The sequence below is a fragment of the Myotis myotis genome, unplaced genomic scaffold, assembly GCF_014108235.1.
Source record: "Myotis myotis isolate mMyoMyo1 unplaced genomic scaffold, mMyoMyo1.p scaffold_m19_p_15, whole genome shotgun sequence".
NCBI lineage: Eukaryota > Metazoa > Chordata > Mammalia > Chiroptera > Vespertilionidae > Myotis > Myotis myotis.
The window spans coordinates 1,736,562-1,754,559 of record NW_023416319.1 but is presented as its reverse complement, the minus strand read 5'-3'; the positions used below and the strand labels follow the sequence as shown (position 1 = coordinate 1,754,559).

The 17,998-nt window shown below is 56.2% G+C and overlaps 1 protein-coding gene across 5 annotated transcripts in view; it reads right to left on the bottom strand.

Moving 5' to 3' along the window:
* Nucleotides 1–17,998, bottom strand: part of DOCK1 (dedicator of cytokinesis 1) — a 287,578-nt gene that overhangs the window by 73,011 nt on the left and 196,569 nt on the right. For 4 of the 5 annotated variants that reach the window (XM_036335666.1, XM_036335667.1, XM_036335664.1 and 1 more), the window contains 2 exons: nt 14,646–14,747; nt 8,882–8,976 (listed from right to left, as the gene is read on the bottom strand). In XM_036335666.1, coding sequence (XP_036191559.1) covers nt 8,882–8,976; nt 14,646–14,747 — 197 coding nt within the window. Of the gene's footprint in view, nt 1–6,757; nt 7,197–8,881; nt 8,977–14,645; nt 14,748–17,998 lie in introns of those variants that run through there. The other variant, XM_036335669.1, reaches the window with a different exon arrangement.

Below are 17,998 nucleotides of genomic sequence, written 5' to 3'. Positions count from 1 at the left end.
ACACTCCCATGACCACTCACCCGCTCTCTCCACCAGATGGCTTCCATCGTGCTCCGTGTCCACAACACCCAGACCAGCCCCGCCTGAGTCACACCTGCCTCCAGACACCATTCCTCAGCCGCGGCATCACCGAACCCCAAGGGCAGTGCCCACGCCCGGTGTGCCGCATCCCCCCAGGTCCCCTCTGCTGGTTTCTACCTCGGCCACACCAGGGACACGGCTAGGGTCGCCACCAGCAGTGACCGCCACGTGGCCAGAGCCTCCGGCTGCTTCTGTTACCTTCCACGTCCTCCCCTGGCCATTCCGCGCCATCTCCTTCCCTCTAGTCTAGGCACTCGGAGTGCCACAAGGCCCCCTGGCCCTGCCCCAAACATTCCCAAGTCCTCCTCACGTCCCAGTGGCCACAGCAGCTCTTGCCCAGATTATGCCAAAGCTCCTACCTGGCCCTCCCATTGGCACAGGCTTCTCCTAAGCTCTCTGCCACACCCCCCACCATGCCCCCGGAGGGCCTCTCGCGGAGCCCGGGTGTCCGGTGGGCCACAGCCTCGCATCAGAGTCTCCGCAGGATCCTCAGTGCCAACCCGCCACGCTTATTTCCTAAAACACGTTAAAGAAAGTTACATCTGAGAACAGATTTACAGAAGGGGGCAGAGGGTTCGGGCATCCATTCCGTACCCAGCTTCATTCCATGTCGGCGGAACAATGCCTGTCCCACAGCAAACTGTCAATGGCCGACCGCGCCGACGTACAAGCAAGAAGACACACGCACTCCCCACTCCACGCCCATGAAACGGGCAGTGGATTTTCTCACGTCACGTGTCACACAGAAGCACGCACGCACGTCTGGGCCTGAGGCTCTCACGGGTGAAGGACGTTCCACGTAGTGAAGGTAAAAGCTTCTCTTCTGTCGTGTGCAGCTTTCTCTCCTGTGTCTCCGTGGAGACCCGTGCACTTTAGAAAAGTGCTTTCTTCGAGGTGCCCCTTCTCAGCTGTTATCTGGTTGGTTTTGTTTTGATTTTTCAAGAAAAAGCACCGTGTGAAGCCAGCGAGGAGAAAGGTTTGTGGCTGAGACCCCGCCCCCAGCTCTGTAAACTCAACCGGACCCCGCGTGACGGCGTTTCCTTCCCCCACCCGCGCAGGCGGAGCGGCAGGTGACCCCACGGCCGGCAGCACGAGGAATTCTCCCCTGGGGCCCGGTCAGCGTGGGTCTGGCTCCCTAGGATCCACCGTCACCTGGGGTGGCAGGGCGCTCAGGCTCAACGACACCAACACCGTCAGACAAGAGGAGGTGGAAGCAGGCGGAGGGTGGGGCCTCATTCACCCTGGGAAGACCACAGTGGGAGGCACCCCAAGGATGCAGGGAGCAGCATCCCCGACTCTCAGAGCTGGCCGCTCAGGGTCACGATGGGATGGACCCCGAGGATGCAGGGAGCAGCCTCCTGGACCCTCAGAGCTGGCCGCTCAGGGTCACGATGGGATGGACCCTGAGGATGCAGGGAGCAGCCTCCTGGACCCTCAGAGCTGGCCGCGCAGGGTCACGATGGGATGGACCCCGAGGATGCAGGGAGCAGCCTCCTGGACCCTCAGAGCTGGCCGCGCAGGGTCACGATGGGATGGACCCCGAGGATGCAGGGAGCAGCCTCCCGGACACTCAGAGCTGGCCGCGCAGCAGTGGCTGGACCCTGTCCCCATCGCCCTCGCTGCCAGGACCAGAGGCAGGTAGCCGATGCCTCTGAGTCAGGGAGCTGGAGGCCCCATTCTCACTATACACAGTCATCCCAGCCCAGGCAGGGGCGCAGGGCCAGTGCTTTCTAGGGAAGGGGACACCCACTGAACCACAAAGCTTCGCGCCTGTGGTCCACACCATGGATTCATCTCCACCTGCCCACCAGGCCCCAGGCACTGAGCGGGCTCGATGCGGAGGGCCCGGCAGCCTCTCCTGCAAGGCCATCCTGACCGACCCAGGAGAGAGGCCTGAGCCCATGGGCACCGGATCTCCAGGCACCCAGCTGCCCTTCGTGTTGGTGGAGTGTGGCTCGCCTCCGGGCACTGGGCACACACCGTCCGCATCCTTCCAGGCTGCCATTCCTCCACACAGGCCTGGGAGTCCACAGCCCAAGGCCCCAACAGTGAGGGGTGTGTTTGACCCCTGGCCTGTCCAATCCCAACGCACACAGGCCACTTCACCTACGAAGTGACTTCACCTTGACCTTGGAGAGGTCATTACGGATCAGCACTTACGTTCTGGTCCTGACCTTCACCCGGTGACCAACCAACAGGAGAGAGAAAAAGGCTGCCAAGTCTCATCACAGAAACGGGGAGCCCAAGAGGCTCCCCGACCTCCTCTCCCAACCTCTGAATCCCAGGATGCCCCACGTTGAGGATGCAACGGCAAGTCAGGCCAAGTGGGTAAAGGTACTTTTTGCTACGACAAATGCAGGAACACGGGATGTTTACAGAGCTGCCCAGCCCGACCGGCATGGCTCAGGGGCTGAGCATCAACCTAAACACCAGGAGGTCACGGTTCGATTCCCGGTCAGGGCACATGCCCGGGTTGTGGGTTCCATCCCGTGTTGGGGCATGCAGGAGGCAGCGGATGGATGATTCTCTCTCATCATTGATGTTTCTCCCTCCCTCCCTCCCTCCTTCCCTCTCTCTTCCTCTCTAAAGTCAATAAAAAAATGTCTTTTAAAGCTGCCTAGATGGTCAGACCGCTAAAGAGCGCCGTCCCCTTCTGGGGGCGGTTAATATTTACAGCCACAAGCATCAGCATCTCACACAGTCTCGCCCTCCTAAGAGCCTGTGTATGGGACATGCAGGCAGGGGTCACTGGGCTGGCGCAGGCCCCCAGGCGCCCAGCGGCTCAGACACGGCGGCGTGGGAGCGGCCTTTGGTGTGGGTTTTGTTTTGAACCGTTAGAATTCACTGAACTGCAAAGACCAAGCTGTCAGAGTCCATTTTCCCCCTAAATCACCAAACGGCAGTGTAGCACCAAATACTCCACGTTACAATATAATTTGCGGCCTGGATGGACTCGCAGCGCTGGGGACTTGACAGGTGAGCACCGAGGACAAGCCTCCCCCGCAGTCGGATGGGAAAGGTCACCCGGAGACGGGAGACGCCATCTCAGCGGGCAGCGGCCTCCCCGCGGCTCAGCCCTCACGCGGGTGCCGGCTCCGGGTGCACGCGGAGCTCCCCCAGGCGGGTTTTGTGCTAAATGCAGAACAGCTTCCCAGGAAGGACCTGCACTGGCTGATGGTCTTGAAGCGAACAAGGGGTCCCCTTGCTCATGTGGACCCACATCTGGAACGCCCTCTGCCTGGACCCAGACGTGACGAGGATGACTGTCCTTCATTCCTGGAAAGAACTGAGACAGAAGTAGGCCCGGCACTCCCTCGCGGGCCGTGTAATAGAGACCGATTCCCCTGCAAAGTCAGGCAGCCACGCGGCCACTGTTGGCTGAGCACCTACTGTGTGCCGGGCAGTCACCCGGCAATGAGCAGCCACTGAGACAGTAAGAAGCGATTTCCGCATCGCAGTCGCATCCCAGGGCCACGCACAAATCTACAGAACGCCACCCACACACAGCAAGGGACACATAGACGTGTCTTATCTGTATAGGAGATGCCACAATCCTGTTAACACGGATTCCATGGAGAAGTTACACGGAGCAATAATATTATCTCTTTTTGGCTCGGCACACGCACTACATAGGCACATTTTTTTCAAACTTAAGTCTTCCCCTGTCAGGCTTCCCTGAAGACGGAGACGAAATCTTCCACTTCATTGCCAACCCCGCATCCAGAACGCAGAGGAGCGTGACAGATACAGTGTAACGCCACGGCCCGTCTTCCGGAGACTTCATTTCCAAACCCGCGTTTATTGGAGTTTCCACTCAGAGCGCTCCGCCTCCCTGTGTGGGCGGTCACCGTGCCTGACAGCGAGTTCATCGGCGGGAATCCACGCAGCTTCTCTCTGCCGGAGTCCTTTCTCCTTTTTGTTTTTTATTCCATTTGTTACAGTGGTTCCATTAGAGTTGACATACAATAGTATGTTCGCTTCAAACATACAATGGCAATTAGACATCCATGTAACTTACAAAGTGATCGCCCTGATAAGTCTAGTATCCATCTGTTAGGCAGTGGTTCTCAACCTGTGGGTCGCGACCCCTTTGGGGGTCGAACAACCCTTTCACAGGGGTCGCCTAAGACCATCGGAAAACACATATATAATTACATATTGTTTTTGTGATGAATCACTATGCTTTAATTATGTTCAATTTGTAACAAGGAAATTGGGGGTCACCACAACATGAGGAACTGTATTAAAGGGTTGCAGTATTAGGAAGGTTGAGAACCACTGTGTTAAGAGTCTTCACAGATTAAAACAATTTTTTTTAAAATAAAAAATGTCAATGTCAAGAATGAACGGGCCAAGAGCACATACACACTGGAACACGACTCGGTCATGATAAAGAAGGAATCCGACATGTGCTACCTCCTCTGTGAATCCTGAGGGCAGGAGGCTAAGTCAGAGGAAGACAAGTACTGTATGATCTCACCTACGTGCAGAATGGCAAAACAAAAAGCAAATTCCCCCGGAAAGCACCCCTGCTGATACCTTCCTCAGGGTCCTGCCCGCCAGGTGCTGGTGGGAGGCACAGCCCCGGGTCAGTTCCTATCAGTGTGAGCCCAACGCTCACCTGCCTCCTGTCACCTCGGGAGCCTGAGCCACGCCCACAGGCTCTGCTGGGAGCAGGGAGCCCTGGCTGGCATCTCAGGGCAAACTGCCCCCGATTCCCAGGCACCGGCCCTGGCAGCTCAGCCCTGGCAGCTTCAGGGGCGGCGGCTGCTGTTTATTTCAAGCTCTGCTGTCTTTGCTGGGTTCACGTGACAGGGATGTGGAATGTGGAAATAAACATAACAGGGTCACTGTAATAGACGCATAGATTACTATTCATTACTGAACAGCACGGAGACTCAGTGTCTCCATCCGTCAAGTCTGGGTATCACTAGCATTTTGAGTCTGAAGATACTGTGTGGCAGGAGCCTCCTGGGTGTGGGGCTGGACTGAGCAGAATCCTGGGTTCTTGTATTTTATTTTTTTATCTTGACACGCACAACAGCAGAGGGTCTTCCATGCTCAGCTTCCTCCTGAGCCAGGAGCGCTGCGGGGACATGTAAACTGGAAGGACCTGCAGAGCAGCCCCATCTCGATCATGTACCCCGTTTACTTTGCTGGCTTTGCACTGAAGAGCTGTCCACGCGTCCGACGGAGAGGCGTGTGGCTCCATCCCGCACGGAGGGAGGAGGGCCTCCAGCATCGCGTGCCAGCGAGACTGCGTCCCCAGCAGCAGGAGAGCTCGAGGCGAGGTGTGCGCCCACTCGGAGGGGATTCTCAAACACACTTGGCCCTCCCACACCTTCCTGCAGAGCTTCTCTTCCTCGCTGCCTCCTGAGCGCCCTGGGGGGCTTCGTCCCGGAATTAAATCCGGGGCCATTTGAATATAACCCGACTGCGTGCAATGCCTACGCTCTGGTGAGACGCGGGTGATAAAGGGCCGGGAAGGACCTGGGATTCCTGTTTGACCGTCAGGCCAGGCTTCATCAGCGAGCAAGGACCAGAAGCAGGCGTGCCCCCAGGAACTGCGTGGGAAGGATTAGCACAGTCTGTGGAAACACCGGCAGGATGAGGGGGCTCCCACGGTGGCGCAGCTCCGTGCGTGGGTTTGGCTCTGCGTGGGGCCCAGGGCCATACCTAGATCCAAATCCAGGCCCATATGGAGGTCCCGGGGCCTCGGGACACAGCTCCGCCAAAGGGGGACATGTCCTGGACTCCTCGGGGGACCAGCCAGAAACGTGCCCCCTGCAGCCAGGGTGGGCCCAGCCGCGTTCCTGGGACCCGGGTCTGAGCCACAGAACAGCTCCGCGTGGCCAGCGTCCCGGGAGAGGCGGCCAGCATCCCGGGAGAGGCGGCCAGCCTCCCAGGAGAGGTGGCCAGCGTCCCGGGAGAGGCGGCCAGCGTCCCGGGAGAGGCGGCCAGCGTCCCGGGAGAGGTGCAGGGAGGAAAGAGCGGAATTACAACGCCTCTGAGCCGGGCAGACACAGGAGGCTGAGCTCCAGGGAAAGTCTCACTCAGCATGTGTTCACCATCCTGATGCGAATTCCTGTGCCTTCACTCAGGATCCACATGTTCACATGTTCTCTTTGCCTTCCGGTCCTCAGCTGGCAGCCCTGTGAAGGCGTTTATGTCCGCACGGCCGTAGAGGCGCGCTTAACATCTTCAGGCCGTGGGCTATGCGAAACCTCAGCAGGAAGCGGCAAATTTAAAAAGTAAAGCAAATCCCTCGCCGGTCTGGTTCAGTGGATAGAACAGTGATGGCGAACCTTTTGAGCTCAGCATGTCAGCATTTTGAAAAACCCTCACTTGACTCTGGTGCCGTGTCACATATAGAAATTTTTTGATATTTGCAACCATAGTAAAACAAAGACTTATATTTTTGATATTTATTTTATATATTTAAATGCCGTTTAACAAAGAAAAATCAACCAAAAAAATGAGTTCGCGTGTCACTTCTGACACGCGTGTCATAGGTTCGCCATCACTGGGATAGAATGTCGGCCTGCGGCCTGAGGGGTCCCGGGTTCAATTCCAGTCAAGGGCACGTACCTTGGTTACAGGCTCCTCCCCAACCTGGGCCCTAGTTGGGGCATGTGCAGGAGTCAACCAATCAATGTGTTTCTCTCACATTGATGTTTCTATCTCTTTCCCTCTCTCTAAAATCAATGAAAAAATATCCATGTCCTGAGGTGGCTTTACATTTTAAGTAGCTGGCTCCAGGGGGGACATAAGCGGCTGCAAACACCCCCTGAGTCAGCTGCTAGACACAAATATTGTTTCCTTGCCCGGGAGGGAGCAGCATGTTGGGCAGTGAGACGGGAAATGGAAATGAAATGGTCGCCACCCACACGGTGGTCAGTGTCCACAGGCCTCCTTCGTGATGGTCTCTGGCTAGTCGCGCTGGCTTGGGGACTGTCCCCGCAGACGTGGCAACTGCAGCAGCAAAAGCAGATCTGTCTGAGTCAGAAGCTCTGACATCAGCCCCGGCCGGGTAGTTCGGTTGGTTAGAGCGGCGACCTGATATGCCGAGGTTACGGGTTCCATTCCCCGTCAGGGCACATACGAGAATCAAGCCACTGATGCATAAATAAGTGGAATGACAAATCAATGTCTCTCTCTCTCTCAAATCAATTAAAACAATAAAAAACTAGACGTGCAACCCAACCCGGCACCCTGGGCATTGGTGCCGGAGAAACAGAGACTCACATTCGCACAGAACCTGCACATGAATGTTCACAGCAGCTTTCTCTGTATTAGCCTCAAACTGGCAACAGTGCTGATGTCTGCCCTTCAACAGGACAGCGGTTAAAGCACCTGCGGTTAGTCCACACCGCGGGACAGACCACAGGCGACAAAGGGAACAAACCTTCGACACAACAACCCACCTGACTCTCCAGAGAATTACGTGTTACCTATCCCACAGGAGATAAAATTTTCAAAATGACAAAATGGTGTGAATGAAGAAGAAATTAGTGGTTGCCAGGGACTGGAGAGGGTGGGGTGGAGGGGAGAGGAGCGCGGGTTATAAATGGACAATGAGGGAACCTGTGTGGTGACAGAAATGGCCCGGCCTTCACTGCGATGGAGTTGAGAACACTGGCCACCTGCGAGGACCAGGAACGGGGGGGAAATGGGACGGCCATGGGCTGCATCAGTGTCATGCTCTGGTTGAGGTTTGGGGCTGCAGTTTTAGCAAATGTTCATCACTGAGGGAACCTAGATCAGACGTACACAGCCTCTCTCTCTGTTACTTCTTACAACCGCTCTGCCTGTGAATCCCAGCGATCTCCGTAACAACTGCAATAAGAAGGAAGGAAGAAGGCGGGCAGCCAGCAATTCCTTCTAGGAGTCCCATGTGACGGAGTGCCCAGCGACCACGGCTGCTGCTCAGAGAAATGAAAAAACCCCAGGGGCTGGAAATTAACCGGCGCGGCGATGGCACACGCGGGCTTAAGAAGGATGAAGAAAATGCTCATGACTTTTCTGAAGCTGAAATATATGAAAGGCTAACACCTTTCCCAAACCTGGTATAGAGCTGAGAACCGCTCTGGGCAGCAAACAAAGGTGGTTGAAATGAGACGGCGAATGGCACCTCTGTGGGGCGCGGGTACGGTGTCTTGGCCAGGTTCAAGCCTCGGACTAATGAAAGGACAGGGTCCTCTCATTGCCACGTGCAAGTCCCAGCTGGGGGGCAGGGCCCTCCCAGCACCATCATAGCCAACGGCTGTGGTTGTGAGCTTGAACCTATGGTGCCTTGTGACAGAGTTCGGGTGCATGTAGTTGAGTGAGGTTGAAACTCACGAGAATGCTGTAAACAACGTGACCACGCCCCTACTTTGCCTCCTGGCACCTGCTATAAAATAAGGACACGGCTTGTGGGCGCTGGCGCTGTCTCCTCAACAGGGAGCAGAGTCCCACCGAGACCCAGCTTTCATTCTCCTGTCTGTCTTTTCTCAACCCTTTCACCGCCCCCACTCAGGGTCACCTTTGGCCGTAACACACCTCTCTGCCCTGGACAAGGGGAGGGGGCTCCTGCTCAGGTTTGCTCCTCTCCGGGGGGCAGAGCCCGGGTTCTTCGTACCAAAGCCCCATCTTGGCACAAGGGCACCACCCAACCTCCGGGCGCGTTTCTCCAAATAAGTATTTGGTCACAGAAGGGGGAGGACGTGTACCGCGGGGACGTCCGTGGTAACCAGGCAACCCGGACGCCCGGGACGCGGAAGGGGCGCCGGGAGCAGGGGCGCCGCGCCCGGGTACTCACTTGTTCTGCATCATGTTCATGATCACCCAGTCGAACGGGTACACGTTCTTCCCAATGAGGTTCTTGAACATGATGAAAGTTTCCATCAGGAAGTCCTGAAACAGAACGGAAACACTGAGACCGCCCGCGGGAGCGCGTGGACCCAGCCCCGGCCGCCCGGCCCGCCCTGAGGAATTACAGGATGAATGACCGTGCCCTCCGCCGCTGAATGAAAACTTTCCAAAAAGTAACGCAGGTGTATTTACCGGGCGCTGCGGACTATTTCTGTCTTTCTGTTTGCGCAGCACCTCCCATTGGGGGAACTTTTCCAAAGACGTGATTGAAAACAGCCCCCGGGCATGTCTTCCTAATAGAAAGAGTGCTGTCCCCAAAGATTACAGGTATGTTGTATTCACACACTTTCTGCTTACAGAAAAACACTGTTTACAAACATAACATGAAGCTTATTAATAGTTCTTATAGTGTCCGGCCGGTGTGACTCAGTGGTTGAGCGTTGAGCTATGAACCAGGAGGTAACAGTTCGATTCCCGGTCAAGGGCACATGCCTGGGTTGTGGGCTTGATTACCAGTAGGGGGCATGCAGGAGGCAGCCAATCCATGATTCTCTCTCATCATTGATGTTTCTCTCTCTCCCTCTCCCTTCCTCTTTTATACAAAAAAATAATTCTTATATTTACTCTACATCCATTTCTCATTATCAACAGGCCCTATCCAGCTGAATATGGGACCTTATTGTCCATTCTCTTTCCTTATATAACTTAGCAAATAAAAGAACTCCCGACCACCTGTGCCTGGTCAGCTCGCCCCGAACCATCGAGCACGCGGTGGCACCGCCAGCCCTTTCCTACGGCAGCGACAGCCCACAGGCTACTCAGCCGTGACCCGCTGCCTCCCTGAGGGTCCTGTGCTCTCCTCAGTCGCGCTCCACTGTCCGCCCGGCATCCACGCTAGGATGCAGCCTGGCATCGGGAAGAGGCGCCCATTTCCTTGGGGTCCCCCCTGTGCCTGCCAGGATGAGAGCGTCTCGAATCTGACAGCTTGGCATGGGCTCTGAGCTCACCAGAACCAAACAAGTGGTTACCCCGAAGCGCAGGCATCTGGGAGCCCTCACGCCCCCTGGAGGCCTGGGGAGGAGGAGGAGGAAAGGCAACAGAGTCACTTAGAAAGGCACGGCCCAGGTCAGAGGTGGCGAACCAGTGCCCGCCGCTCATTCACGTGACCCATGGAATGGGGATCCGGTGCCGTGGCTGTGAAGACCCGGGAGGTAAACGGAATTTCAGAAGCCAAGAAAGCAATTCCCCACACAGAGCTGCAAGGACTTCTGGCGGAGAGACACGAGCCAGACTTGAGAGCAAGAATCGCCAAGGCCCAAAGTTCAGACACGCTCTCTGCAGCCTTAACACCAGAGCCAGGCCGTCCCACGAACGAAAACTCAGGGAGCGCTGGCCGGTGTGGCTCAGTGGTTGAGAGTCAACCTATGAACCCGAAGGTCTTGATTCGATTCCCGGTCAGGGTTTATCCCAGTGGCAGGGGAGGTGGGGTGGCACGGGCGTGCAGGAGGCAGCCGATCAACGATTCTCATCTCTCCCTCCCTCCCCTTCCTCTCTGAAATCAGTAAAATAAATTTAAAGAGGAAAACTCAGGGAGCAACTATGCTCACCCTTTTGACAAGAGGCCACCAGTTGAGGGGACTTTAGGGACCTGGGCACGGTCAGCCCGCTGTCCCCCCAACCCAGCTCCCACATGTCCTGGCCACCAGCCCTCCAAGCAGGGGTGCCTCCCCCACACCACACACGGCTCCTCTCCCCGGTTTAAATATTGAAATTCATATTTCACTACTTCAGTTTCCCACTTTCTCAAGAGTTTCCCATTTTAATGACCAGTTTGCAGATTCCGCCGGCTGAGTGCGGTAATTTCGTCGCGCCTCCATTTGCATGAAATTGCCCGCTTTCTTGCTGATCGCTCCTCCGAGCCTAATAATTGAGACACAGGGTCTGGTTCTTATTATTCCGGAGGCGACGCCTCTTTCCCCAACGCCTTCCGCTCCTCTCCCGGGAAACCGCCCCCCGCCTCATTAGCGGGGCTCAGCTGCTCCACGCCCGCACTTTGCTGATCACACGGAATGCTGTGTCTTGTGGGCGATGGGATCTGCTGGGCGTCCGTGTCGTCTGCATCACTTAACAGCCGTGGCCGCGGGCCCCGCCGTCGCATCTGCCTCGCACAGGGGACGTGGCTGCACAGATTGTGACGGTGGCATTTCCAAGTCCACAAGGGGAGACGGGGGTGCATAGGAGGTGTTTGTGAATCCATTCTTCCAGGCCAATCCACGCCTGCAGCGTTTCCTGCTTTGCTCGTGGGGAGGGTCCCACCGACTAAGTGGGCAGCTCCGACAAGAGCCATCACTGTACTGTACGGGCCAAGCCTTCTCGTCACACACCCAGCTGCTTCTGTGCGTCCCGTCCCCGCCCACTGAGCCAATGGCCTCTCTCACCGCCCAGCCAGAGGGGAATCCCAGCCCTTCTGCCGGTGTCCACTCTTGTCCCCCGTGGTCCCTACACGTCACCCAGAGTGATCTGTTCAGATTGCAAGACTGGTCCAGGCACCCACCCTCCCCCCATCTCCCGCTGAACCCCCGCCCCAGTGTTCTTAAGGATGGAGCCTTATGACGCTTAGAAGCGGAAATCATCACTGCTTCCTGGTCCTGGTTCCAGACAAGGACCCTCGAAGGATGCTAAGCTAAGCTCGTCAGATGAAGGCTTGTTGGGGGTGGAGTAACTGCCGACTAACTGTGGATGACCTGACAAAGGGGTACCTTCACCACGGGGAGACCTGGCAGGGCCCCCCTTTTGCCCAAGAAATCAAACCACCCATCACCCGTAGGGGCCGGCTTGGCGTTTTCACCCCTCAATGCGCACAACAGGGAAGGACTCTTGCAAAAGGAGGGGCCTGGATTTCAGACAAAGCTTCCTGTCGACGTACAAAGCAGCACGCAACCCTTAAGAACGGGGGTCGTCTGCAAGACCGTTGGCCTGGTGTCTACCCAGAGCAATGCCTTGAAAGGAAGAAAGAACAGGAGACGAGAGGCGCCACAGGCACATGGCAGGGCCTGGACTGGGCTCTGGTCTGAGGCAGCCCCCAGGGAGCACGGAACATCGGGAAGTGAGGGGGTCGGAAGCCTCTGGAATGAGGGTCGGCTGCCCTGCTCCGGAAGGGCCACGGAGAGGGCTTCTTCTTGAGAGATGTTGGCGGAAGCTCTGAGGGGGAGGCAGGTTTCTCACAGGCTCCAGGGATCTCTGTACAGACAGAGCGACGCAGAGGAGGCCGACAAGGTGAGTGCTCGCAGCGGCGGAGCTCAGGTGACAGGAGTCATGGCGTCCATGGTCCCGGCCTTCTCACGTGCTCGCACGGGCCATCGCTCCCGATAAGCACTTGGGGGCAGAGCACAAGGAAAACCGGGGAACGGGAACGAGGTCAGCGACTGCGTGGATGTCGATTGCAACAGCGCCGATGATGCCCCCGGTGGCCTTGTGAGATGCTGCTATTACAGGAGAAACCGGGAGAAGCCTAAGGGGCCTCTCTGCATTATCTTTTACAGCTGCACGTGACTCTACATTGATCGGAAAATAAAGCGTTCACTCAAAGAATCAAGGCTTTGAAAGTCATTTTAAAACAACTAAAGGAAAAATAGCAGATAAATGATTTTTTTAATAAATAAAAAGAAAGCAAATAAATAAATAAAATATAACAAAAACAACAAAAAACACACCAAACCCACAAAAAAACAAGCAAAGTGCACAAGGCTGCTCAGCCCGGCATCGAGTTCCAGGGGCCTCTATGCCCCACCCTCCCCCAGGCTTGTAGGGCCCCGATCCGCTCGCTGCCCCAGCGAGGCTCCCGTCCATGCTGCACCCTCCGTGCTCCCCTCCCTGCGCGGCTCTCCCACCTCTCCCTCCACATCACAGAGGCTCCCTGGCCGCCGCCTCGGCCAGTCTGGCTCCTTATGAGGTCCTTCCTCTGCGGCACAGGTGACGTGGGCTCGCTGGGAGGGCTCCCTGCGTCCCGGGCATGCCTCCACCGGCCTGCGGGGACCCCAGAGCAGGTTGTGCCTGCCTCACCCCATCCTTCCTGCCATGGCGCTGACAGGGCCAGTGTCTGAGAGTGACCTCCCTGTCAGGGTCCTGCATCCCAGGCCCACTGTCCAATGGAGTGAGCCTTCATTAAGCTTCGTTTACACCAGTGGTTCCCAGCGTGGGCCACACGCCCCACAGGGGGGCAACTGGATTTTTCAGGGGGGCAATACGAGAATGAGTTATTCACAGTGAACTCTGTGCATTTCTTATGGCTCTAGGGGCCTCATATACAGTCTATAAATATATATTGTGACATATGCATGCATTTCAGTTCCCTATTATGTATTTGAAACTTTATTTCCTATGATTCCATACCACTTCACATTATTATTTTTTTCACAATTTCTTAGTGGTTTCTTCCTCAGAATGTCCACTGTCCTTTCGTTCTTTTACGTTTATTTCATGGCTGCCGTGTTCTTTGGAAGCCTGTGTAGACCCTATTCATGGCCCTTTAGGCTGCCTCCCCGTGAATAGGGGTTCACTTTTTGAATGATAAGAATTCTATGTCACGGGGTGGTGGGGGGATCAGGATTTTAGAGGCTTAGGTGGGGCGTGGCCAAGAAAAGGTTGGGAACCACTGGTTCACACGGATGGTCACAGGAACACAGGAGAGGTGCTCAGCCCGAGGCGCCTGCTCCCACTCCAACGCTCTCACAGGCTTGGAATCAGCTGGGGGCTGTCTCGCGTGGAACTCCAGGCTCTGAGCAGGAAGCCACTGGCAGGATGTCTCCCAGCCCCGCGGTCAGCAAACTGCGGCTCGTGAGGCACATGCGGCTCTTTGGCCTCTTGAGTGTGGCTCTTCCACAAAATGTCAATTTTGCACATGGGCCTTGAAGTTTCAATCGCACTGTATGTGTTTCAATCGCACTGTATGTGCGCGCCCACGTGTGGTATTTTGTGGAAGAGCCACACTCAAGGGGCTAAAGAGCCGCATGTGGCTCGCGAGCCACAGTTTGCCGACCACTGTCCCAGCCTGACAGTCCCCGGCTGACATTCTCCCTATCACCATGCCCATGAGCACGCTCACTCCCCACTTCCCAAGTGAGAGACGGCACCTGGACCACCCAGGACACCTGCCTGAGGCCCTGGGGTGTCAGGGGGACCCCTGCCTGAGGCCCTGGGGTGTCGGGGGGACCCCTGCCTGAGGCCCTGGGATGCGGTCGTTAGGGAGGGAGCTTCTGAGCGATCACTTCCGCTCCGTGGCGAGTCCCGTCTGGTTGCATTAGAGTTTTACTGAGCAAGTGCTGACGGGCTCCGTGATCGCAGCTAATGGATCAGGGAGGAGAAGTTAAGCCAAAAGGCTCTCTGGCTCCTGCTGTTGCAAGTCAATCAGCGGGTGAAGAGGAGTGAACGGAGACTCTTCCTGGGCAGCACCCCCAAACCTCCATGACCCCGAAGCCCATGAGGGACACGGACAGGGTAGCCCAGTCACCCCTCGCCCAGCACGAGCAGCAGGTCTGCGTGTCAGGACCCTCATCCTAGGAACACGGCTCAGGTGGACCCTGCCAGGCGGCTTCTCAAATCAGCCGCGGGAAACCCCGGTGCAGAACCACACGTAAAACAACGACTCCAGTGTTTCCCCAAAATGCTGGCCCCCAAACACGGGGATGGGACAGGGTCAGAGTGACACTCACCACCACGTCTGTCCTCATCTTCCCGAAAGTCGTGATCAAATGGGCATAATGATAGTCTTCCATCTGCCGTAAAATCGCGGTCATGCAAGCCACGAAGTTTCCCTGCAGAGGAATCAGAAGACACAGTTAGATGGGGTGGGGGGCGGGGAGAACAAACCCTTGGGAAAAGTGGGTATCAACCAGGAGTCTGGGCTGGAACCGGCAGCGCGAAGCCGCCACTCCCGCCACTCCCGCCACTCCCGCCACCCCTGGCGGCCACCAGAAGGCAAGTGGTCACTCCACCCTCACAATCTCTGCTTTTCTTTTTCTTCCCTCCCCCCGCCCTCTATTCCCTTCTCTCTCGCTGCATTAAATTAGTGCTTCCTGACCAGGGGTGGTCCAGGCCGGAAAAACAAGCTTTAAGTATTTTTGTATTAAACAGACAAAAGTTAGAGACAGGACTGCAACCACCACCTCCTCTGTCCTGTGCTCTTGGGCACGGCTGCCCTAACCGCAGGATGTGTGTGAGCCCTTGTCCTGGGGCCGGCCCAAGTCCTGCCGGCGCCCCTCGGAGGCGCCCCTCCCGCTCACAGTGAGCCACGGCCCGGCTCTCCTCCACGGGAGGATGAGGAGCGTGGGCTCCGCAGCACGTAGCGGGGCGACGGGAGTTTCTCAGGGCGGACGGGGCTGGAGGGAAAGAAGGGGAGGAGGAAAAAGGAAAACGACAAACAAAATCAAGACCTGGAGAAGCCAGGGGCTGAAGCAGTTAGCAGACGGAGGCAGCCAGCATGTATGTGGCGGTGCGCGTGCACATGTATGTGTGCAGGTCTGTGCATGTGCATGTGTGTGCACGCAGGTCTGCGCAATGTGTGTGCACGCAGGTCTGCACAATGTGTGTGCAGGAATGTGCATGTTTGTGTGTGCAGGGATATGCTTGCGAGTGTTTGTATGTGCAAGTGTGTCCATGCGCGTGTTTGCAGCTGTGTGTGTGTGTGTGCTGTTGTACAGGTCTGTGTGCATGATGTTTATGTGCACCTATCTGTGCATGTGAGTATACATGCAGGCCTGTGCATGTTTGTGGGTGTGCCTATGTGTTCACATGTGCGCGTATGTGTTCATGTGTGCAGGCCCATGCATGTTTGTGTGTGCGGGTCTGTGCATGTGTGCATTTGTGTGTATGCATTGTAGGGGATTTATTTGGCAGGTGGGCAGGTGGCTAAGTGGTCCCATTGCCATTGACTGCCATGTATCACACTTTGGGGTTCATGGCTAACAACATCTTAAAAGCCTTCCATGCTCTTCAGTATTTCATCCTAAATTAATGACATTTTAAGAAATAGAGGACATACATTTTCTCCCATTAAACCAGTACAAGTGCAGTAAAATTATAGGATGAGAAATACTTTCAGACATGCCTTAATTTTGCCTTATTAAATGAGTTCCCAAATTGCATTCTTTTACGAACTCTACTTTTACAAGCAGTATATTTGAATGCCTAAATGTCTTCTGCATTAATTTGAGATTCACTCTCTGCAGTGAAATGCTGAAGTCCAATCTTGTTCCAATTCACTTTGCATCCGCAGTACACACACATGCTTCCCAACGAGTCGTCCACGGGTGCACTCCATAAATTGAACAAATACAGTGATGATAGGATGGTGCCTTCCATTTGCCCAGAAATGTAAATTATTTGTGAACAATAATAATTGCTGAGGTTTAGATTCCAAGTTGGGGTTCAGAAAAAGAGCTACCTGATGGGTGTTTTCCACTGGAGGAATGAGTTCTGACACGGCAAAATGTCTATTTATGAATATAAACTTTTTAAAATCCTCACAGGAGGATATGCTTTTAATGATTTTTAGAGAGAGAGAGGAAGGGAGAGAGAGAGAGAGAGAGAAACATCGATTGGTTTCCTTTCATATGCGCCCCGACTGGGGATGAAACCACAGCCTAGGTATGTGCCCTGACCAGGAATTGAACCTGCAACCTCCTAGGGTATGGATGCTGCTCTAGCCCCTGAGCCACACAGCCAGGGCTGCAGACTCTCAAGATCCATAAATACTTGGGCTCCCGTTGAGCTCAAGAGAAGCCGCCTTTGCAACTTCTCTGCGCTATGAGATGGGGTCCTGGTCTTCACATGTTGATCAAGCACAACGAGGCCGTCGGAACCACGGCCCATCAACGCCCCACAGTCTCTGCGTCCCCATCTGATGGGCCGTGACCCTGAGCTGCTCCCTCTGAGAGAGTGAACGGCTACAAGGCGTTGCTTAGCAGCCCCGCTCGATCCTTCCCTCTCATCCGGAGGCACATGCCAGTCCTGGGAGCTCTGAGGCCTCTGCTGGTGGCCCCCGGAGGCAGGGACCCGCGGTCCTGCCCCTGCAGGCGGCGAGAACACTGGCCGAGGGAGAGGAAAGGTAACGGCCGCCACAGATCATGCCCAGCTTCGGCGCTGATGGAGGGAGCTGGCCGTGACCTGGACTCCGCCCCGCCCCCCTAGGGGAGCTTTACTAGAGCAAGAGGACGCCCGTGTTGGCCACAGTGCCCCTCACACGGGCTCACGTTCATTTTCATGTTAAACAATGGCGACTCGCACTCTACAATCACCTGCCTCACAAGCCCGCTGTGTCCGAACGGGAGCGATATGCGAACTGCTGAACCTGAAACACCCAGTTCAAAGCAGAAAAGCCAGAGCTCAGCGCGGACTTGAGGATGCCGAGGGCACGGGAGTGGGGGCGCGGCCGCTCTCACCGAGGGGCAGGCGGCCTGGGGTGCTGAGCGACCCCCGCGAGGCCAGGCGGGAGCGGCCGTGGTGCAGAAAATGACACACTAACGCTAACGGGGCGATTTCCATGGAGCAAGGCCCGCGAGGGCGTCCGCGGCCGGCGGGAAGTCTGCACAGGGGCGAGGGCGTCAGCGAGAAGGCAGCCCAAGGGCCTTAGCAAGGACGGGGGCCACTAAAGCAGCCCCGGGAGAGGGGCCGAGACGGCCATCACAGGCAGAGGTCGGAAGGCCGGGCGGGGCAGACGTGCTCTTCACTTAACCGGAGGGAATGTTCCAGAGGATCCGAACTGTTCAGGCCTTCTGAGAAGAAGCGAGTCTTGCAAGTTCAGCTCTTTTCTAACCTGAACCGATGGACCCGCTGGGCAAGGGGCCAGGGGCCTGGTAACACGCCCAGAGAGGCGCCTCCCGCTCTCTGCGATGGGCCCACCCCGGCGCCAGGCTTTTCAGGGAGAAAACACCGGGCACCGTGAAGTTTCCCGCCACGTGGCCCCACGGCGGCGAGGGCAGCTAATGCGAGCAGCCACGGAAGCGCGTTTGACGCCGATTACACACTGGAAGCAGAAATGGGAGAACTGTGAAAAGTTTTTGTTTTT